Below are 25328 nucleotides of genomic sequence, written 5' to 3'. Positions count from 1 at the left end.
CAAATTAAATTTTAATCTCTCAGAAGTCACTCAATAAAAAGCCTCTTTCACTCCTTCCATAGCCCCAGAAGGTGAAGAGTAAGATGGGCAACATAGCGAACATGTCATTGCTCAGTTATTGCTATTTTTCAGTAAAAAACAAGAAGTCTTTCACGTTTCTAGCTTTAATAGTTTAGCTTATTTCTTAGGGCTAAGGAAAAAGTGTACACACAAAAAAGACAAGAGGGTAAATCAACGACCGTTTCTCTTAAAAACCCGTAAGTGTTTTCTCTCATTTCATAGCATGATAGAAAAAATGTAGGACGGGTGGCTTAGGGAGTAAATCCCTGTGAAAAACAAAGTAGTGGAATAAGAAAAAGAACACATGCCACCATATGCCACTTATGCCACATATGCCACTTGAACAAATTATGAACATATGCCACTTGAACAAACTTCAAGTCAAAATTAAACCTTTATCACTCAATAGACTTCAAAAAGCCAGAAAGTTCTGATGAAGTCTTAAGCTTTACCAGTGTTATTTTTATCCGCTAAAGAAAGTAATTCTGTAGTATAAGGGTCAGAGGTATGCTTGTGAAAAAGGCCACCAAGAGGCTTGATTTCTCTTGAGAGAGCACAGTTTTTGTGGCTTTTTTTGTGGTTTTTGTGGCAGTTTTTGTGGCTTTATTACATTCAAAATCAAAAGGAAGTATTTAAGCGGATAAGGATAAATGAATAACTTTGAGAGTCAATTTAGTCAAATATATTCGAGAAGATTTTCTAGAATCGTGTCTGGACTTAGACGATCCAAAATGTTATTTTATATTTAGATTTTAAATGTTTAAACGGCATCGTCAATCCAGGTTTTTTCGCCTGTTTTTGTCACTTCCTTGGTAACTCAAACCAAAGGGCAGCCTTGATTTACCCTTTCATCGTTACTTCGAAGTGGTCTTCTTTCTTTTAAGTTTCGTCTTTGTTTTAAGGCTTGTTTTTTATAATTGTCATATGGACTCTTATGTATTTTTTTTATTCTGCACTGAAGACAGTTGAGTGAGTTACCCTTGCATCGTAACTTGGAAAGGATCTTCTGTCTTTTAACTTTTGTGTTTTTTTAAGTTGTTATTTTTATTGTCATGTGGACTCTTATCCCTAATTTTTACATTTCGTTCTGCACTGAGGACGGTTTAACGGAGATATCGACCGAAATATTTGCAATGTTTTTCTATTTTTCACTGGATTTTATTATCCTCATTTTATCTTCTTTATGATTTTTTTTCCGGTTTGTCATGCTTAGCCAATGTGGTGTCAGAAATTAGTCCCCCCCCCCCTTTTCACCCTCTTTCCCCCGAAAAATGGTATTTGTGCACGGGTAATTTCAAGCGAATTTGTGTAAAGCTAAGCACATTCTTTTGCATATTTTGGTATTCATTTGTGTGCAAATACTGCACAAATTAGGATTCTGATTCGTCCCTTCCCCTTCCCCTCTGACCTCATTTAGGTTGGAAAAGGGGTACTAAATGATGTTTTTTTAGATTCTCATGTAATACTTGGTTTCCCCGGCCGGAATTAATAAGAAATGTCCTCTCAATCCAGGAAATATTGTTGAAATTTATGTTCAAGATCCCCGCCCCTTTCTCACTCTTTTTCTGAAAAAAGAGGATTTCTGCAAGGCCGATTTTGGACATGTTGTTTGGCGGATTTTTTAAACATTTTGGTTTTAAAACATTTCTGTTGCTCAAATGCTGAGATTTGGTCTTTTTTTCCGTAGTTTTACTGAACTAGTTGCCTAGTCGGAGGAATGTATGTTATTATAGTTATACTGCTGCCCAAGAAAAGAAGTAGGTCAGACCATAGAAATTAGAGGGGAAATCTAGGTATATTTTACATCAAAAAAAAAAAAAAAAAAAAAAAAAAAAAAAAAAAAAAAAAAAAAAAAATCGGTTTCAGTATAGAAGATGTTCCTTGTTGCACGCGGGATTGAACCGGGATATTTCCAATCGTAAGCCTTGGCATCATCCACTACGTTTTCACAAGGTATATGCTTTTCTATGGCACTTGCTATTTACCAAGTGACATATAGCGATCACAAATTCTGTCGGTCTGTCTGTCGGTGTCGTTTTTGCTAGTTTAGGCACTTCCAGATAAACTAAAACGATGAAATTTGGCAGGCGTATCAGGGATGAAACCAGATTAAATTAGAAATAGTCGTTTCCCCGATTCGACCATCTGGAGGGGGGAAGTGGGGGACGGTTAATTCGGAAAAATTAGAAAAAATGCGGTATTTTTAACTTACGAACGGGTGATCGGATCTTAATGAAATTTGATATTTAGAAGGATATCGCGTCTCAGAGCTCTTATCTCTTATTTTAAATTCTGACCGGATCCGGTGATATTGAAGGGAGTTGGAGGGGGAAGCCTAACATCTTTGAAAACGCTTAGAGCGTAGGGATCGGGATGAAATTTGGTGGGAAAAATAAGAAAAAGTTCTAGATACGTATTTGACATAACCAGGACGGATCTGCTCTCTTTGGGGGAATTGGGGGGGGGGGGTAAGGGTTAATTCTGAAAAATTAAAAAAATGAGGTATTTTCAACTTACGAAGGAGTGATCGGATTTTGATGAAATTTCAGATTTAGGATGGCCTCGTAAGTCAGATCTCTTATTTTAAATCCTGACCGGATCCAGTGTAATATGGGGGAGTTGGGGGGATCGGAAATCTTGGAAAAGGCTTAGAGTGGAGAGATCAAGATGAAACTTGGTGGGAAGAATAAGCACAAGTCCAAGATACGTGACTGACATAATTGGACCGGATCCGCTCTCTTCGGGGGAGTGGGGGGGAATTCCAAAGAATTAAAAAAATGAGGTATTTGTAACTTACGAGCGGGTGATCAGATCTTAATGAAATTTGATATTTAGAGGGATATTGTGCTTCAGAGCTCATATTTTGAATCCCGACCAGATCCGTTGACATTTGGGGGAGTTGGAGGAAAACCGGAAATCTTGGAAAACGTGAAAATTGAGGTATCTTTATCTTACGAAGGGTGATCAGATCTTAATGAAACTTGATATGTAGAAATTTCTTATGTCTCAGATGCTCCATTTTCAATTCAAATCGGATCCGCGGACATAGGGGGTTTGAGGGGGGAGACAGAAATCTTGGAAACCGGAAATCTTGGAAAACGCTTAGAGTGGAGATAATGGAAAAGTTAAAAAAATTGAAGTGTTTTCAACTTAAGAACGGGCGACCGGATCTAATGAAATTTGATATTTAGAAGGGACTTATGTCTCAGAGCTCTTATTTTAAATCCCGACCAGATCTGGTGACATGGGGAGAGTTGGTGGGGGAAACCGGAAATTTTGGAAACGCTTAGAGTGGAGAGATCGGGAAGAAACTTGGTGGGTAGTATAAACAAATGTCTTAGATATGCGATTGACGTAACCAGACTTGATCCACTCTCTTTGGGGGAGGGTCCAGTGCTTTGGCGAGTTTGGTGCTTCTGGACGTGCTAGGACGATGAAAATTGGTAGGCATGTCAGGGACCTGCACAAATTGACTTGATAAAGTCGTTTTCGACGATACGACCATCTGGGGGGCTGAAGGGAGAGGAAAAACTAGAAAAAACAAGGTGTTTTAACTTACGAGTGGGGGATCGGATCTTAATGAATTGTGATATTTAGAAAGACCTCGTGTCTCAGAGCTCTTATTTTAAATCCCGACCGGCATTAAGCTTCTGATTTTCCTTTTAAATCAATCTATTGATTCTTAGGATTTTGCTAGAGCTCATGCCATATGAGCTCTTAGCTCTTGTTTGATTTTTCTGATGAGCTTTTCACACACATCTGATAAATTACTCTTAATGGTAATTTTTTTTTTTGGGGGGGGGGGGTATTAGGGGACTTCAAAGCAATGGCTTATTTTCTAATTAAGGGTTTCATACTTTCGATTTCCTTTTTTACATAGTTACACTTTTCTTCTGAAAATATTCCTTTCGTTCTTCAAATTTGCGCTGTTTTTACGAATAAAAAATATCATTGCTCAATCTTTTATTTTAGAAAAATTTAATGAAAAATTAATTAAATTCCAAGAATTAATTTATCTTTTATCATTTTTGTTTTGTTCTAGCAAAGTCCCCTAATAGTTGCAAATTTATTTATGTTGTTCCATTTTACGTTTTAGATTTAAATCTATAAATCAAAAGATGAATCCCAAAAATTATTACCTCGAGGCTTAGAATAATCTTGGGACTATGATTTTTACTAGTATTTAAATTCGAGATTTTCCCCCTTTTTTCCCTGAAAAAAAAGTGTACTTCTGCAGTGCTGATTATGAATATGTTGTTAAACGAATTTTCCCGAATATTTTGGTGCCAAAAACATTTTGTAGCTCAAATACCGAGGTTTTTTTCGTAGTTTTATAGTAGTATTTAGGTTACTACTAACTTTTAGTAGGTGCAAGCCAAATTTTACAAGCCAAATTTGACCTATACTAACCTAATCTATTCTAAACTAACATAATAAAACCTAATCTAACTTTATCTTTTACCATCATAGCTTGCATAAGACTGTAAAAGTTGACTCGTAAAGCTAACCGAATCAAAGCAGAGAAAAAGGAATTTCAATATGTTTTTCTCTTTTAGGAATTTGTCTTATGGGCGTCAAAATGATGAAAATAAGCGATCAATTCAAAGGGCTGGAGGAGTGACAGCTTTAGTTCGTCTGTTGCGCAAATCTAAAGCTGAGGAAGTGCATGAACTCGCCACCAGTGTTCTATGGAATCTCTCATCTTGCGAAGTAAACTGTTTGTCCTCTTATTTTTTGATGTTACTTTTAATGGATTTTCATCAATTATAACACAAGAAAAACAATGGATCATGAAAAAAATCAAAATAATACAAAAAAAATGCCAGGTATAATCTAAACGTCAACGGAATTGTTATGAGAAGCATCTGAATTCGAAAAAAGCTTCTTATCTTTTTTCCCAAAAAGCCTCACTCTCTTTTTTCCCAAATTTATTTATGAGCACCTTTGGTCTGTTAAATGACTAGATGAAGTAGCAGGGTTACCACCTGTAGCGCGAAAGTGCTATTTTAGCCCTTTTTGGTACTATTACAGCCCGTTTTTTGACTGTAGCACCAAAAATCGCTGTGTAGCACGCAAATTTGGGCAATTATAGCACTTTAGAAACTGATCGTAGTGACAACCCTGTGACTTGGATATACACACTAGAATTTATGTTAAGGGGGCTCGAAGAACGTAAATTCGATAAAATACAGGTAATTATTAAATAAGTTATGAAAATTGCCCCCTCACCTCCCTATGTATTTGCGTGCCGCTAAGTGTCTTACTTACTTACTTAGACTTAGGTCCTCCCACGCCTGAGGGCGCATAAGGCAGCAACAGTGGTTCGCCACGACGACCTGTCCTGAGCCTTCGACCAAAGCTCCTCCATCGAAGACCTCGCCAGCTTCGCCTCCTTCTCTAACATCCTGCCAACTGTCATTTTGGGTCTCCCTGACTTGCGGAGGCCGGGGGGTATCCAACACCATATGTCATGAGGTAGCCTTCCATCACCCATTCGCACCATGTGCCCCCAATACATCCATCGTCGCTTTCTAATGGTATCAAGGATGGGGGTATGATTTGTTATGGTATAAATCTCATCATTTCTTATTCTCTCAGTCCAATGTATATTCAAAATATATCTTAAGCAGTTATTATCGAATGCCCATAGTCGTTTTCCTAGTTGCGCAGTGATACTCCAAGTTTCACAATCATATGTAAGGACGGAGAGGACATTGCTATTATAAATTCTGAGTTTTAGCTTCTGGGAATATTTACTATTTCTCCAAACATTTCTGAGACAATTGAAGGCAGAGCCAGCCAATGCTATTCGGCACAAAATTTCTCTTTCAGGATTGGCATCTTGCGTAAGAATGCTGCCTAGATATTTGAACTCTCTCACTACTTCAATTTCCTCATTGTTGACCAAAAGTCCCTCAGCTAAGTCAGGAATGACTGCAAATGACATTGATTTAGTCTTGTTAGCGTTTATGGAGAGTCCAACAGCATTTGCCACACGCTCAAGTTCATTTATATTGTGTTGTATATCTTCTGATTCGTGAGCGAAGAGTGCAATATCGTCCGCAAAAATACCATCATGGAGGGTTCTTAGTGGGTTTAATTGTAGACCCTCACTGAAGCTACATCCACGAAGCACAAAATCTATGACTATGGCAAATAACAGTGGCGATAGAATGCAGCCCTGCCTTACACCCGACTGAACGGTAAACCAGTCCTTTAGGCCACCCTCGGTTTGTACTGCACACTTAATATCGAGGTAAAGCGCTTTAATTATATTTACAATTTTAATCGGGATCCCGTAATGTATTAAGATTTTCCACATCTTCTCGCGGTGTATCGAGTCGAAGGCCTTGAGAAAGTCAATAAGAAAGTCAGAGTATTTGAACCTGCCATTCGTTAGATTCTTCGAGCAAGATTCTCAGGCTAAATATTAGGTCACAACACGATCTGTTTTGGCGGAATCCATGTTGTTCATCTCTCAGAACTTTCTCCACTTTACTTTGAATTCTATTGAGAATAATTTGGCACAAAACCTTGCTGCCTACTGTTTGTAAAGCGATGCCTCTCCAATTGTCACATTTAGTCTTTTGTCCTTTTTTGAAGAGTTTTATAATTACTGCCTTTGACCATTCACTCGGGACTTTTTCATCTTCCCAAATACGTGACAAAAGTTCAAACATGGGCACTGCTAGGGCGTTTCTACCACATTTCAACAGTTCTGGGGGTATGCCATCGTTACCGGCTGCCTTTCCGTTTTTCAAAGTCATTAGAGCATCTTTTACTTCACTCAGCAAGAGAGGTCCGGAATATATTCCAAGATCAAACAGTGTTTCTTCAGGGATATTTAAAAAGGTCGTGGGAGGCACCTGATTTAATACCTCGGTGAAATGTTCCATCCAACGTCGGTTTATGTCATCCGTCTGGGTTAATAAGATGCCTTCTTTGTTTTCAACTTGAGTTGAAGAAGCCTTCGAAATACCCGCAAGCTCCTTCGTTATAGCGTACACAGTACGACTATCTCCTCGCCTGGCGGCTACTTCAGCCTGATCAGCCATAGTTTCGAGGAACACCCTCTTATCATTCCTTGTCCGTGTTTTGACTTGTTTATTGAGACGCTTATACTGCGCTTTTAAATCATCAAGATATTCTCTAGTGCATGTCCTATTATGCTCATGTCTATCTACGAGAATTTTGGATTCTGCCCTTTGATCAATGATATCCCAGGTACTTTCAGATATCCACTGCTCTTTCTTCTTCCTGCTATATCCCACAACTTCTTGTGCCACTTCTTTCAGGGACTCGACGATCTTTTCCCATTGATTATCAATTGACAACTCGTCCCTTAGCATGGAAAATTTATTTGACAAAGTAGATGTATACTTTTGTAATACATAAGGGTCCTGCAGCTTTCTTACATTAAACCTTTTTACTGACCGCTGGGGCTTTATGACAGTTTTCAGTTTCAGCTTAAACTTAGCAACAACAAGTTGATGGTCGGAATAGCAGTCGGCACCTCGAAAGGTCCTAACATCCTCTAAACAACGTCGCCTGTGCTTGGCAATTAAAATATGGTCTATTTCATTTCTTGTTACACCATCAGGCGAGTTCCAAGTATATTTATGTATTTGTTTATGAGGGAACCATGATGCGCCGACGATAAGTTCATGAGTCGCACAAAAGTCAATTAAACGTACGCCATTATCATTGATTTCCCCCAGTCCATGCCTACCAAGGATAGCTGGGGCATAGGAGGCATCACTTCCAACTTTAGCGTTAAAGTCCCCACACAAAGTCACAATATCATGCCGATGCGCTTTAGCAACAACATTTGACAACACGCGATAAAAATCATCCTTTGTCTGATCAACGGTATCATTGGTTGGGGCATACACAACAATAACTGTCAATTTGGCCTGAGAAGTGACAAAGCGAGCCCGAAGGATTCGCTCGTTAATAGGTTCCCAGTCCACTAGGCATTTTTTGGCCCGACTACTTAATGCCATTCCAACACCTGCCTCTTTTCTAGTTTCAAGTCCAGAATACAAAATATGGTATGTTTCACTATTCAAAGTACCAAAAACGGTAAGTCTGGTCTCAGAGAGTCCAGCAATGTCAATACGGAACTTATCAAGGGTCCTCATAACACTGTTGAGTTTTCCTGGCTGTGTTTCTTGATCAACTGTTCTAACATTCCAGTATCCAATACGAAAACACTCGGTCGTTTTCAAGAATCCTGTCCGGGGGCGTGTGTTAGTCATCATCAAAGAAGAAGTCAATCCGAGGCTATCTATTGCTGTTTCTTGAGTAATCAGTTTTACGATGGTGGGTTACTAGCCCTCCGACCAACCCCCCTCCTTCTTCCAGGCTTGGGACTGGCTGTTAAACTGGCTGTTTAACAGGCGGAGTTAAAGTGTCTATCTGTTATTGATTTCTAAATTTATATTATTTGCAGGAGCTAAAACGGCCAATAATTGACGAAAGTTTGTCCACAGTTGTCTCGTTGGTGCTTTTCCCTCATTCTGGCTACGATCAAAATAACCCAGTCACTCCTCATTGGTCCACAGTTCTTCGAAATACAACTGGTATCTTAAGGTAACTCATTTTATGTGTCATAGCATTTTCTCTAAATAATGTGTACATCCTATCGCCTTTAATCCATCAAAATGGATCTAACATGAATATTTTGGTCTATCATCTTATAATTGCTAAAATGTCAGTTCATCTGCCAATATTAAATATTTTACTTTCAAGAAATAAAAACGATGCAACTAAAAAAAAAAAACTGCCAAAATTTATTGCGTTGATTCACCTGTTGTCATGTAGGCCTAACTGATTTTTTTTTTTTTTTTGAATGGCGTGTATTGTTTTTTGTTCTTATGTGTGAAAAAATAGGTTTCTTTTTCCTTAAAGTTTTTTTCTTTTCTAACAGTTCGTGGTAACGAACTGTAGTAAGGAGCGACCCGGCTCAATAGTAAACGAAACTCTAAAAATAGGAACTTTGATGCTAAAAGATATATCAAAAGAATCGGATTTTTATGCTGATTTTAAATATATAAGTTTCATCAAATTTAATCTCTGTCATCAAAAGTTACGAGCCTGAGAAAATTTACCTTATTTTGGAAAATAGAGAAAAACACCCCCTAAAAGTCATAGAATCTTAACGAAAATCACACCATCGCATTCAGCATATAAGAGAACCTCCGCAATCCCTCGCTCTTTACGCTAAAGTTTGACTCTTTGCCACAATTCTAATTTTTAAAACAATTAAAAACTTTAGCGTAAAGAGCGAGGGATTGCGGAGGGGAAAACCCATTTCATATACAGAGTAATTTCTGTTCGTTTTAAGTTTTAATGTCGCTCCTTACTTTCAGTTAAAAAAAACTAGGTTTTTTTTATTTAGTTGTTGAAAGAGGGTCCTGGACGTGGAGCCGAAATATTAGGATTTTTTTGTATTATTTCAAGTTTTGTTTTTGTGTTTAAATTTAAGTTAAATTAATCCCGTTTTTTTTAAACAAACAATAACAACAATCATTGTTTTAAACTAACTAATTAAAATAATCTAATAAAATTTAATTTAAATAATTTGATTAAATTAAATTTAAATTTAAATAATTTAATACACTATATTTAAATTAAACCCGTTTTTTCTCCCTTAAATTTTCTTAATTTTGCTGCGGTGATCTGCTGGGTGTTAGTAAAAGCGGGAATGTTTTGTCACTGAGTGGGGTAGGAAGACGTCATGATGAGCGTTGTTGAAGGAAGTTATAGCGATGTTATAATTGTAATTTAATCGGAGGGGTAAAGAGCGAAGGTTCGAATAGAGGGGAGTGGAAGAGAAGTGTTCGCTGCTGTGTCGGCTTCAAGCGGTTCGGTGCTACAGTGATTTGTTAGTAGTAGTTGTAGTTATGTTTAATGATATTTGTTAATAATAATATATATATATATATATATATATATATATATATATATATATATATATATATATATATATATATATATATATATATATATATATATTATAATAATATATATATGTGTATAATACACATATATATAATAATAATATATATATTATTATTAACAAATACATATTATTAAACATAACTACAACTACTACTAGTTACTACATTTTTAAAAGCCATCAGAAATACAAATGGACATTGTTACTGATAGTTGTTTCCATCCTTACACTCGATTATATATTGAAACTTAACTTTTATAAGGTAAGTAGACCTAGTAAAGCTTAGAAGTTAATTTCTAGGCAGGGGTGGCTACCCCCTTCCCCTATTTTAAAAAAATACCTTTTCAGAGGCATTTATACTGAAAATGTCTACTTTTAAGCGTTTTCATAAAATAAATCCAAAAAAGCCAAATTTGCCCCACTTCCCCTGGATTTTAAAACATGTTAATTATGGTGCTTCTATCCTTACAATAAATCATATATTCAAAACTGCAGTTTTATAAAAAATAAATAATAATATTAATCTAAATCATCATTAACTTCCCATAAGGTAACTTTTCAGCGTACTCTTGAACTGATTAAGAAACAATTTTGCCAGCCTTATATTTTCTGGTTGAGAATCTCACACCTAAGGTCATACAGAACGTAGAAACAAAGATGCTTCTTGATTACACCGAGTCTCAAATACTTCTCCCAGAAAATTCTTAGTTTTATAACAGCTTCTAAGAGCTTTTAAGGAGACTTATTTACCTGATAGCTATTATCTCCCAGAGCGATTTCAGGTGACTCGATGAACTTTAGTATTTTGAATAATTATTCTTAAGTTTGCTGTAGCTCTTTCATAACAAGCGAGTGCTACCGACCCAGCTACAACCAGCTGCTGGTAGTGGAAAAAGAGGGATGGGGTTAGACAATAAAAGGGACTTTTTTAATAAGGAAGGAATGAATGTAGTGATGTCAATTGGGGGAAGGGGGCTGTTCCCTTAGATTTGTTTACCCCCACCCCTAGATTTTGAAAAATACTTTTTGAATGTATTTTCATCGAAAAACTGCTGTTTTTGGTATTAACATTGAAAATATTGAATAAACTGCAAATCCCCCCTTCCTCCCCGAAATATTAAAAAATACAATATGGCCCTTCCCTCCCTGCCCAATTTTTTTCTGAATAAATGTAACTGATGGAATGGGAACTAATCTGTAAATTTAAGCTTCAAATACAACTATAGCCTGGGTTCATAGCTGATTTTATATCTATAGCCTACTCAAATTGTTTGGAATATGATTCTTGAATCAGCTCAGAGAGGGCACTCCCAGCTCTTTCGTAAAAATTGTTAGCTTCTTAAAAGCTGTGCCTTTTTTACTGAGTAAATGTCTCTTGTCTTTGCCCTACTTTACAGGCTAGTTAGCTTTTGGAGGTTTTTTTTTTCAAACATATTTATTCTCGTCGATCGATTCTTAACTAGAATAGTCATATATAGCCTAAAAATGTAAAAATAATTAGCCTATGATTGGGTTATTGTATTTGGCGTCCTTCAGTATGTTTTTGAAGAAAAAAAAGGTTAAAAATGGCTGAAAGAAGCTTGATAGCTTTGGATTTGAGCTACTTAGATTCATTGTTATCTTACTGATTTACCATGTACATTACATAATTATTGTATTACATGCCCATATACCATCCACGCCCCATTCCCCTAGATTTTGAAAATTGCCTTCTTTTTTATGTATTTTCATTGAAAAGTGGCTTTTTTGGGGTATTTTCATTGAAAGAAAAGAAAAAAACAACAAAATTGCTTTCCCCCTCCTTGATTCTGAAAATTTTTTTTTTTGAATTTTTCCCTAATCCTCGTAAATTCACTGCTGTGATAGATAATTGTTGATGACTTCAGTCTTGGTTTATTGCTATAAAATAAAATCATGCAAAATATGCCTAGCCCTCCTCAAAACCCCTCCCAGTGAGCTAGGCTAGCCTTCCTCAAATCTCCTCTTATTTTGCCGGCGGTTAAGGCCTAGCCCTCTTCAAATCCCCTCCCAGTTTGCCAATGAGCTAGGCTTAGCCCTACTCAAATTCAATCCCAGTTTGCCAATGAGCCGAAAATGAGAACAGGATAGTTTACAGAACTCAATCAAATACCCTTACAATGATTTTCTTCAGATTCCTTTCCCTTTTTCCTAACACCACTATAGAACCATCACACCATAGGCCTACGCTAGATAGTGGTGTAATTTGACCTAGATTTCCTTACTAACTAAGCCTATATACAACAGATGATGCTGCCAATAGTACAATTTTATTTTATACTATTGAGGCACTTTGCCCATAATAATTCTACTAGCTCCTGACTTATTTTTGGAACTTACACCTACAATTACACCATATATTGTTATTGAACGCAAAGGGCAATAATATATTAAGGGTGATAATTCTGCTATTTACTTTAGAAAAAGACTAGAAAGAGTAGTTTTTCTAATTTTCTTTGTATTATCTTAGAAAGAGTAATTTTTCTTAGAATATGAGTGGTACGAAATGGCCAGGGTTTTCTTCGCAGGTAAGTTTGCAGAAATATGCTTTGAGGGGGGGGGGCAACTTTAAATAGCATGCTTTTTAAATAGCTATGATTTACTGCCTATCATAGTTTTTTCTTCTAGAAATATAAGCTCAGCTGGAGAATATGCCCGAAAAGTGCTTAGAGAGGCGAACGGACTTGTTGAATGTTTATTATATTTAGTGCGAGTTTCAGTGCAGGTGAATGACATTGAGAATAAATCTGTCGAAAACTCAGTTTGTGTGCTAAGGAACTTGTCGTATAGATGCCAAGAAATTGAAGATCCTAACTATGATAGATACCCTGTACCTTCCCAGACAAGAGCCACTGCACAGCCGACAAGTAAGTAGTTTGGTTTTGTAGTAGTAACTAGCATATACAAAAGCCAGTGCAGTAGTATAATAAGTTCTAAGAGCCACTGCACAGCCAACAAGTGAGCAGTAATTAGTATATGTAAGGGACAAAGCAATAGTGTAATAAAATAAGAGCCCTTGCACAACCAAAAATTAACTAATTCTAGCTTGTAGCAGTAAGTAGTAAAAGTAAGAGCCACTCGACTAAAATAATAAATAGTGAGAACCGCTGCACAACCAACAAGTAAGTAATACGATCTTGCAGTAGTAACTAGTATACACAAGAGTCAGTAAGAGCCACTGTAGTAGAATAATAAGTAGGAAGAGGCACTGCACAACCAACAAGTAAGTAAGTAGTACGATCTTGCAGTAGTAACTAGTATACACAAGAGTCACTAAGAGCCACTGCAATGAATGTTAAGGAGTAAGAGCCTCTATATAACTTACAAGTAACTATTTTGGTCTTGTAGCAGTAATTAACAAGTGTAAGAGCCAAAGAAGTAGTATAATAAAATGAGAGCCACTGCACACCCAACGAATAAATAGTTTGGTATTGCAGCAGTAAGAAGCAAAAGTAAGAGCCAATGCAGGAGTATAAGTAGTAAGAGCCACTGGACGTAAGTACGATCTTGGAATAGTAACTAGTATACACAAGAGTCAGTAAGAGCCACTGCAGTAGAATAATAGTAGTAAGAGCCACTACACAACCAACAAGTTACTAGTTCTGTCCTGTAGCAGTAATTAATATATGTAAGAGCCAAAGCAGTAGTAAAATAAAATGAGAGCCACTGCACAGCCAACGAATAAATAGCTTGGTATTATAGCAGTAAGAAGTATAAGTAGTGCAATGCAAGAGTATAAGTAGTAAGAGCCACTGCACAACCAACAAGTAAGCAAATAGTACGATTTTGCCGTAGTAACTAGTATACACAAGTCAGTAAGAGCCACTGCAGTAGAATAATAAGTAGTAAGAGGCACTGCACAACCAGCAAGTAAGTAAGTAGTACGATCTTGCAGTAGTAACTAGTATACACAAGAGTCACTAAGAGCCACTGCAATAGAATGTTAAGGGGTAAGAGTCTCTGCATAACTTACAAGTAACTACTTCGGTCTTGTAGCAGTATTTAGCAAGTGTAAGAGCCAAAGAAGTAGTATAATAAAATAAGAGCCACTGCAGTAATACAATATGAAAAGTAATAAGTAAGTGGCTCTGTCTTTTTATGGCTGTTATATGCTGTATATGTAAAAGCCAGGAAGAGCCACTGCAGTAGTATAATACGTAGCAAGAACTACTGCACTACCCAGAAGTAACTAGTTCGTTTATGTAGCAGTGAGTAGCATATGTAAGAGCCACTGCATAATTAACAAGCAAATAGTTCGATGTTTAACCTTGCTGAAATCAGAGTCCAACCAAGGGTTTCAATCTGTATAATTTGTGGGCGCACGTGGGCATGTATACAACCTTGTGTATTAAGTCTTATGAATTTTTCCAAGGGGAAACTCTGTGCCGTCGTTCTGCCGGCACAGTTCAGCCGTTCAGCCGGCACCAAAAAAGCCATATTTTACCCCAATTTCTCAAAACACTGAATCTGATTTCGCCGTCGTAATTCTGATCTCAACTCCAAATAGGCCACTTCGGAAACTTTCACTTTGAACAGTCTTAGTCTCAGTCTTGTCCAACAATCAGGAGGCGTTATGGCATTAACACAACAATTGTCACAGCTGTCAGCTGAGAGACCAGAACACCATCTGCCTTGTGTACAGGATACAACCTTGTGTATTAAGTCTTACCGAAGGATACAACCTTGTGTATTAAGTCTTAGGAATTTTTCCTAGGGGAAACTCTGTGCCGTCGTTCTGCCGGCATAGTTCAGCCGTTCCGAACTTCACAATTAAACTTTCGTATTCCAACTCGTTTTTTTTGTTTGTTTTTTTTGCTTTGTATCAAACTTTAGAAGGCAACCTTGGACTGCGGAAATGCAAAGCCATATTTTACCGCAATTTCTCAAAACACTGAATCTTATCTCGCCGTCGAAATTCTGATCTCAACTCCAAATAGGCCACTTTTTCTCCTGCAATTTAATTAACTCAGTATTGTTCAAGGAATAATACCAATTAATTGATTGAATTAATTTATTGACTACTCTCTCTAATTCTTTTTTGTTTAATTTATTGACTTCGTCAGAGATCGAACGGAAATGAGCTTAGGACCAAAAATAACTGCAAATACAGTCCATAATGTTTTTTTGTTGGTTTATTTGGTGCTAAAATTTGAAATTTAAGAATTTTTTGTTTAAAGAAATAATTAAACAAAAAAGAATAAGAGAGTGATAAACTCCATTGTGTGAGATACACTTTGTTAATTTAGAGAGTATTCCTTTCGATATTGGAATTTGAAAGGGCTAATGCCCTTTTTAATAGTCGAAAGTGATTGGAGGACAGCTATCCCTCTCCCACGCCCATCATTTCCCCAAACCTATTCAATCAAAGTTTCGAGATAGCCATTTTGTTCAACGTAGTTGAAATGTAATCGAGATTTTGTAAGGTATGAATAACTTAGAGCTTCGTTCGGATATTGATATTTGAAAATATACAAACTAAATAGAGTACTTGTTCCACTTCAGTGCTGTGTCTTCCCCCTATTTTATCCTTTTTTTTTCTTCTTCATAAGCAGTATGTAGATCTGGTTGTAATAACTTTAATAATCCTAAGCAGGCTCTTCCTATCACTTATACCAATAAGGAAGCGGAACTGGATCTGTTTTTGGGAGCGTGTCCCCATAAATTTGCTTACCCAAGAGAATCTTCTGAGAAGGAGAAATTAAATAAATGGCAAAAAGTGTAATTTCTTGCTTGTTGTGTTCGTAGGATTTATTGCTCCATAGAAATTTCTAATTAATAAAGCGGGAATGTAGCTGGGAATTCTCTATGAAATTCTAATATTGTTAATTTTATGTATCTCTGATATTACATTTTAGAATAGATAGAATACATATTTAGACTGTACAATAATATATTATTGCTAGGAAAAGATCTATTGAATTTTTATTGATGTTTAAATAACTTTTGCGGTTACATCTAGATAACCTATATGCCTGAAATGGCTATTTATAGGTTCTTTCTTAAGCTTTCTTTAACATTTGCTTGTTTTTTTCCTTTAAAAAAAAACAAATGAAATAAGAAGATGTAGTAAAATGATTTAATTAAGTAAAACAGGTATTCAAATGTTGTATATTTGCTTCAATCTATGTAGGTTTTACCCGTTTATACAATGTTTTTTATTTTCATTGTTTTTAAACAAGTCGATGTAGTCTAAGAAATCTTTTTTTTCTAATATTTTTTTGTTTTACTTTTTTTTAATTGTTCTTGGGTAGGCTATCGTTTTTTGCGTATAGATGTTTCTTTGTTGTTGTTTTTTTTTTGTTCTTTATTTTTACCCATATAGCCCTACACTAAACTGTCTTGCTTTTCTTCTATTCCACCTTAAAGGACCTGGGTAAAATACTTTATTTTGATTTTATATATAATTAGTATACATTATAGATTTTTTTCTTTTTTATATATAGAAAATGAAGCTTTGTATTCATGAAAGCTCCCAAATGTTTAAGCCATTTTCTATTTGTGTGTTTTCTCATGAATTTGATACTGGATTTTCGACGAAATAATTTTTCAAGTTTAGCGTAAATTGCCGAATTGTAAATGCACTCTCTTTCCTACTTATCTATTAAAACGTATGAAATGTACATTACCAGGGTAGATTACCTTTTTTCAGAGATAGAGAGAAACTTGACAAAAGTAGAAAGTACAAAACAAAATTTGTAAAAAAAAGCCACATGGTTTGTGTGACCTCTCAAAACTAGGAAACAAGATAAGCGGTAAGAGATTCCTTGAATGACTACTACTACTACTAACAACTCACCGCAGCAACAAGCCGCCTGAGGTCAACACCGCTACGGACGAAACGCTTTCTCCTTACTAATCTATTCAAAGTCTCCCTCCTTATATCCTCGTAGGAAAATCCCATTTCCCTTAAATCTTTGTTTACGACATCCTTCCAGACGACTTTGGACGAGCTGCTTTCCGTTTAACCCTAGACGGTTGGCTGAAATAACAATCTTCGCCATTCTATTATCCTTCATCCGTGGAATGATTCCCTTAATGATGTTGAAGAAAAAAAAGAAGAAAAATTCACACCTGAAATACTGTTTCATAAAAAAGTAGTTCTTTCAGCAACCCACGAAAAGTCGGCCTATGAGCCTCTTGCAAGATGGTACACGTTGTCCACACTTACCACGGTCATTTTGAAAAAGTAACCCCCAGTATCGTTATTATGGACCAGTACGCTTGTGCGCACAGATCAAAATAGCGACACTTGAGGCTACGCAAATAAGACCGTCGGAGCACGTTTGCAACCTTGCTCTTCCTCTAGTGTTATTTGTGAGCCCAGGCAAAGAACATGCTCCATGTCCACTTTTGTGCGGTTGACGCCGAGGAATTTGCATTTTTTTTTTTTTGAAAATGTGCACATAAATTTTATCGAAACTTTAGATAAAATAACTCTTGTGTTGATCTCGAAAGTACTGCATATTATCAAATCCAGATGATTTCCATAAATAATACATGTTAGATATTAACTGCCAGCTACTTTTGAACGGTATATCGAACATCATTTTCGAATTTTAAATTGAAACTCACTTCGTTGTTTCTTTTTTTTATGGGTGGGGGAATTTCGGAATTGCAAATCTAGGCTACAGGAATTTACATCGAACTAGACAAAATGTAAAAATTGTTGAAGACGGCAAAATCATTTTTTTTTCGGATTTCGAAATAAAAAGACAAACCCCAAGTCCATACCCCTGTAATTGTTAGGATCTTTCTTCAGATAAAGTTACCTAAGGGATTCTTTGGAATGTGGGAGAAATTACGTGTCTCGTACTTTGTGTGTTTTCTTGAACTCCAAAATTTTCATTCGGTGTCCTTGGACAATTCTTAGGAGACATAAATTCTGGAAGAAATGTATAAATGAAAGAGATTTATGATTCATGGATTGTATATCAGAGACATAGCTGCTTATACACTAAATTCTTGACGGCTCCCTAGGAATATTTATCATCCGAGTGTGAATGTGGGGGGGGGCTGTCAATTTATTGTTCCTACTGCTAAATATAAAATCAATTAATAATGAAAAATTAAAATATGTGCTAGATCGTATTTTTGCTGATTGTTATTTTAAAATCTCTTTTATATTTTAAGTTTTTTCAGAAATTTATCCTCCATTTTCACCTCAGCTTAACATATCTACTGAGTTGGTATATTTTCCATTAAAATGCCTTAGCAAATTTATAAGAAAAACAAATGAATAAAAAATGGCTAGCAATATTTTTAATAAGTTGTGAATATAAAGCTTGGTCTGCTTTCACCCACCTTTCCTCTAAAAAAGTTCGGGGCTCCAAATCTTTGGTGAATAATAAGAAAATCTCTTACTATTCTCTCTGGTGAATAGCAAATCTAAATTACTAAATAAAATCTAAATTACTAATATCTAAAATGTATATATATATATATATATATATATATATATATATATATATATATATATATATATATATATATATATATATATATATATATATATATATATATATATATATATATATATATATATTATATGTGAATGAATGAATGAATGTATTTTATAGCCCATCAATAACACAAAGGCATGGAAATGTGGTATCATAAAGAAGAGAAAAGAAAAACAAAGGCCCATTCAAAAATATGAACAAATATATACAAAATAAAACACGAATAAACTAAACTTTTCAAAAAAGTAAACCACTCTAATGGTGGCAAACCTCTCTTGACGACAGGTTTACATATAAATTATCCAGCTGTACGATCGGGTCGAGAACTTCGTAATATTGTTCCAGTACGGTGTTCTGGGGACATATCGGAACACTCAGAAGAGACTTCGCATAACGAAAAAATAGCTTTCTAATCTGCTTCTCATCACTTTCATTGGTAACTGTGAACGGAGCTAAGTACAAAACATGGGGAAGAACAACAGCATTATACATTTTCGCGAGGAGCTTTTTTGTCATATTTGTTTGTGACAGTACTAAAGAAGCATAAGCAGACCGGATTTTCTTTTCAGTTTTAGCCACCACTAACTTTCCTGTTGAAGGTATAGAATCTCCAATTGGTAGACCTAGGTAAATAAGCTCTTGAGACGGGGCAACGGGAGCTCCACCAAGATTCACTGAAGCTGAAGCCAGCTCAGACGGGTAATTAAACAGAAGAACTTGGGATTTCCCAGCGTTAAGATTCAAACCAATCTTTCTAAATTCACTCGAAATTACATTAAAACTCATCTCTAGACTAGACATTGACCAACCCAAGTTTAGCAAGTCATCTGCATAACATAATACTGACGCGTTAGTCTTTTTTAAAACACGAAATCGGTATGCTATCCTGAGCATATATATATATATATATATATATATATATATATATATATATATATATATATATATATATATATATATATATATATATATATATACATATACAGGGATATCAACCGGGACGACTGACCCCTCGATTTTCTGACATATATATATATATATATATATATATATATATATATATATATATATATATATATATATATATATATATATATATATATATATATAAATATAAATATAATATATATATCTAATATATGTAAATGAAATCTAATAAATAAATTTCAATACAATATAAATTACTAAATCTCCGGTGAATTGTAAGAAATCATATTTCTAAATTTATTCCAAAATGTTCAAAAAAGCCAAGTAACTGTTTTCTTGTGTTAATAGGTGAAAATTTTGGTTGTTTCGGGGCCACTAAGAAAAAGAAAGACGCAATGGCTTCACCTGGTTCAACTGCACCTGGAATAGCACCTTCAGATGGGACTAGAGAAAAAGTGCCCGGTGGAAATTTAGAACGGACTGAGCCACCTAAAGGCATGGAACTCCTGTGGCAACCTGATGTAAGTTTGACATTTTCAAAAGTGGTTTACTATTTAAAAAACTATGTTTTGTATTTCAAACAGATGTGAAGCTTTCAACTAGACACTTATGGCGTTGAATTTGAGTTGTATAGCATAGTAAGTTGAACTTCAGTAAAATAGAAATTTTAGAAAATAGTAGAAGAAGAAATAGAGATGGAGAATTAATTATAGCTGAAAATTAATAGAAAACATGATAATAGATAATTATGATAAATAGAAAGCTATATTTATTATAATACTACTAACAACATCGTTGCATCACAAACCTCCTGAGGCCAACATAGCTCCACATGCGCCTCTTCCCCCTCACTGTGTTCAGAGCTTTGCTGTTTGATCCCCCCTATGATTAAAAGCACGATTAAAAAGCTCTAAGCGGTCTTTTTGAATACGTATGTATATATTTGATCTACTGTGGCGACAGCTAAATGTTTGATTTTTCGTGTTTTATATATATCTTAATATGAAGTTTTCTTGTTAGTTTGTTGTTCTTTTGTTGTTTATTTACTCGGCTCATTCCTCTGTTGTTGTATGGCGGGCTATAAATAAAATTCAGCCATTCATACATAATATGTTCTCAGCATGCCTTAGGACCTATTTTTTTGTTGTTGTCTTTTTTCGTTTGGCCCCAGCTGGACTACTGAAAAGTACGATTTTTAGCAATCTTGTCTTGACCACGATTCTTGGCCACCCGTCTCTAGCCACTTTTTTTGGCCCGGTGTTTTCTTTATGTCCCCTGTTGGACTGTCTAAAAGCCCATTTGATGGCCCTGGACCAAAAGCAGGTCCACACGGTACCCATCATTTTAAATACTGTCTAACCACCCTGACAGTTTTTTTTAAAGCCCTGGGTGTTGTAAATAAAATATCTAACACGATTTCCACTCCTGACAACTAATAATGTTAGTAGCTCTTAACAGGTAATAGTAGACTGACAGTGGTCACTTGTGGTACACTCCTTCTCTAGCTCTGATCCATTCAAAGCATTCATCCTTCCCACTTCGCACTAGTTCTACAGTTTTAAGCCAGCGCACATGCCTAAGAAAAAAAAAATATCTAATTCAATATCGTAACGTCTCATTTGAGCTACTGAGCTTAACATGTGAAGTATCGTAAAGTACATGTGAAGTACCTACTTCTATTCTTAAAAAAGGAAAAAAGAATGTGCCAAGTACGAATGAATACGATTTTATATATATATATATATATGTATATTATATTATATTATATTTTTAGAAAGTTTGTTTGGAAAATATTCGGATTGGGACCCTCTCTAGCACTCATTGGCAAAACTTTCGCCGTCCATATGCGGAACGTCAGCAAAGTTTGAACCATATGCTGTCAGTCTAACCTGATACCCTTGTTTTTAGAATTGCAAAGTTAAATTATATTTGAATTTTTTCATAAATGGGTGCTGTGTATTTGTGAACAACGGGTTCAAAAAATTACCTAATGAAATTCCATTCAGGTGTTGAAAATCAAACTTAGTGCTTGCAAAGTCTTGTTGTTCTGCATTTGAATTATTATGTTTGCAGAATATCGTGTTAATGTATGAATGCTAAATTCTTCATTCATTTATCCTAATGGTCAGTTAATTCGTTGTTAAGCATACAGACTCTGAAAGGGATCCTATTCAGGGTGTTTTTTTTTAAGTGGGGCAATCGCCGTCCCTCTGGATTTTATTACCTCCCTTCTCAGATTTTGAAAAATAGCTTTTTTGATATTTTTCGTAAAAAAAAAAAAAAAAAATAGAAAAGCAAAACAAATATCGCCTCACTAGATTTTGAAAAATATAATTTGCTATATCTTCATTTCAAAACAAAATTCAACCCCCCCCCCCGTAGATTATTACAATTTTTTCTCTCTCCATATGCGCGACGAATATAGCTTTCTCTTAACCCTTTCAACCTGGCTTTTTGCCAGGAATGAAATCGACTTCTGATGAAAAGACACTACCTCCCATTGGTTACTCTATTTGACACTTTTCTTTATTTTTTTCTTCCGCTGAAAATTTGCGAAAGCTATCTTTCTCTTCTCTTTTGCCTGACTGAAATAGAAAGAGGCATGTCAGAGATCGATCTTCCCAAAATTACTACGCCACGATAGAAAGAAAGGATTCTAACTGAGGGGAACCTGTCGCTTTTCTTTGATTACAAGTCAGCTTTATAAATAAGACGTCTGTTCGTGATGTTTGTAATGATCAAAATTGTCATACGGCAATACAGGATCTGAAGGAAAACTTTTATACACTGTACTAATGCACTAATTTTCCTTTTTTTTGTTTCTTTGTTGTTTTTTTTTTGTCTTTGCCAATTTTGCTTTGATTAATTCTAAAAGTATCCAGTATTGTTTTTAATATATTATTCAGTTTAAATAAGCCTTTTTATGGCACTTGGTATTAACCAAGTGACATAGCAATCGCAAATTCTGTCCATCTGTCTGTCGGTCCTGGTTTTGCTACGTTAGGCACCTCCAGGTAAGCTAGGACGATGAAATTTGGCAGGCGTATCAGGGACCGGACCAGATTATATTAGAAATGGTCGTTTTCCCGATTTGACTATCTGGAGGAGGAGTGGGGGCCCGTTAATTCGAAAGAATAGAAAGAATAAAGTATTTTCAATTTACGAACGGTTGATCAGATCTTAATGAAATGTGATGCTTGGAAGGATAGTGTGTCTCAGAGCTGTTATTTTAAATCCCGACCGGATCTGGTGACATTGGGGGAGTTGGGAGGGGGAAACCTAAAATCTTGGAAAACACTTAGAGTGGAGGGATCGGGATGAAACTTTTTGAGAAAAATAAGCACAAGTCCTAGATACATGATTGACATAACCGGAACAGATCCGCTCTATTTGGGGTAGTCAAGGGGGGGGGTTGATTCTGAAAAATTAGAAAAAAATGAGATATTTTCGAACGGGTGATCGGATCTCAATGACATTTGATATTTAGAAGGATATCGTGTCTCAAAGCTCTTATTTTAAATCCCGACCGGATATGGTGACATTGGGGGGAGTTTGGGGGGCCTAAAATCATGGAAAACGCTTAGATTGGAGAGATCGGGATGAAACTTGGTGGGAAAATTAAGCAAAAGTCTTAGATTCGTGATTTATACGTGATCTTAGAAACGCGTTAATTCTGAAAAATTTGAAAAAATGACGTATTTTTAACTTACGAAGGAGTAATCGGATCTTCATGATTTAGAAGGACCTCGTAACTCAGATCTCTTATTTTAAATCTCCACCTGATCCAGCGTCATTGGGGGGGGCAGTTGGGGGGAGACCGGAAATCTTAGAAAATACTTGAAGCGGAGAGATCAGGATGAAACTGGATGGGAAGAATAAAAACCTGTCTAAGATACGTGACTGACATAACCGGACCGGATATCCTCTCTTTGGTGGAGTTGGGGGGGGGGGTAATTTGGAAAAATAAGGTATTTGTAACTTACGAAAGGGTGACCAGACCTTAATGAAATTTGATATTTAGAAGGATCTTGTGCTTTAAAGCTCTAATTTTAAATTCCGACCAGATCCTTTGACATTGGAGGGAGTTGGAGAGGGAAACCGGAATTCTTGGAAAATGTGAAAATTGGGGTATTTTTATCTTACGAATAGGTGATTGGATCTTAATGAAATTTGATCAAACAATTCGTGGTAACGAACTGTAGTAAGGAGCGACCCGGCTCAATAGTAAACGAAACTCTAAACAACGGAATTTCGATACTAAGAGATATATCAAAAGAATCGGATTTTTATGCTGATTTTAAATATATAAGTTTCATCAAATTTAGTCTTTGTCATCAAAAGTTACGAGCCTGAGAAAATTTGCCTTATTTTGGAAAATAGGGGGTAACACCCCCTAAAAGTCATAGGATCTTAACGAAAATCACACCATCACATTCAGCGTATCAAAGAACCCTATAGAAAACATTTCAAGGTCCAGTCTACAAAAATGTGGAATTTCGTATTTTTTGCCAGAAGACAAATCACGTTTGTTTTTTTGTTTTTTTTTCCCGGGAGTCATCGTATCGACCAAGTGGTCCTAGAGTGTTGCAAGAGGGCTCATTCTAACGGAAATGAAAAGTTCTAGTGCCCTTTTTAAGTGACCAAAAAAATTGGAGGGCACCTAGGCCCCCTCCCACGCTCATGTTTTTCCCAAAGTCAACGGATCAAAATTTTGAGATAGCTATTTTGTTCCACATAGTCGAAAACCATAATAACTATGTCTTTGGGGATGACTTACCCCCCACAGTCCCTGGGGGAGGGGCTGCAAGTTACAAACTTTGACCAATGTTTACATACGGTAATGGTTACTGGGAAGTGTACCGACGTTATCAGGGAGATTTTTTTGGTTTGGGTGTTCAGTTCAGGGGAGGAGGCTATATGGGAGGATCTTTCCTTGGAGGTATATTTCATGGGGGAAGAGAAATTCAGTGAAAAGGGCGCAGGATTTTCTAGCATTACTATAAAAAAAAAACAATGAAAATATAAACATGAAAAAGTTTTTTCAATTGAAAGTAAGGAGAAGTATTAAAACTTAAAACGAACAGAGATTATTACGCATATGAGGGGTTCTAAGAATACTTTAGTATTAAGAGTGGGGTATTTAGGAGGAGACAAATACTTCGCTCTTTATGCTAAAAATTTTAAAGTAATTTCAACCATTTATTCTACGGCATTTCTGATTCAGTGGTCATTCTTAAAGAATTGGGACAAAACAAGATTTAGTGTGAAGAGCGAGGTATTAACGAGGGGACCAACCCCCTCATATATATAATCAAAAATATAAGAATATAAAAGTTTGTTACGTAAGTTGATATTTTTTATTAATAAAAACGTTCGTTAAAAATTAAAACATCTAGTCCTCTTTCCCCACCCCTTATTTCTGAAAATTTTCTGATCAAACTAAGAGAAAGCCATTTAGCCAAAAAAAGAATTAATATGCAAATTTCATTTTAATAATTTATGTACGGAGAGCCAAAATCAGACATGCATTAATTCAAAAACTTTCAGAAATTAGATAAAAAAATAAGTTTTTTGAAATGAAAGTAAGGAGCGACATTAAAACTGAAAACGAACAGAAATTACTCTGTATATGAAAGGGGATTTTTCTCCTCTACACCCCGCTCCTTGCGCTAAAGTTTGATTCTTTCTCGCAACTCTACTTTTTAAAACAATAAAAAACTTAGCGTAAGGAGCGGGGTGTCGAGGAGGAAAACTCCCTTTCATATACGGACTAATTTCTGTTCGTTTTCAGTTTTAATGTCGCTCCTTACTTTCATTTCAAAAAACTTGTTTTTTTATTTAATTTATTTAGAAGGAATTCATGTCTCAGAGCTCTTATTTCAAATCCCTGCCAGATCTTTCTT

General features: G+C 35.7%; 1 protein-coding gene across 1 annotated transcript in view; it reads left to right on the top strand.

The window, feature by feature from the left end:
* Positions 1–25328, top strand: part of LOC136040711 (catenin delta-2-like) — a 154962-nt gene that overhangs the window by 99521 nt on the left and 30113 nt on the right. The window contains 4 exon segments of the mRNA XM_065725014.1: positions 4617–4770; positions 8513–8652; positions 12668–12906; positions 19774–19970. Coding sequence (XP_065581086.1) covers positions 4617–4770; positions 8513–8652; positions 12668–12906; positions 19774–19970 — 730 coding nt within the window.

Source organism: Artemia franciscana, chromosome 21, assembly GCF_032884065.1.
Source record: "Artemia franciscana chromosome 21, ASM3288406v1, whole genome shotgun sequence".
In the NCBI taxonomy this organism is placed as follows: Eukaryota; Metazoa; Arthropoda; class Branchiopoda; order Anostraca; family Artemiidae; genus Artemia; species Artemia franciscana.
Note: the sequence above shows the minus strand (reverse complement) of the source record. Positions and strands in the feature narration are given on the sequence as shown.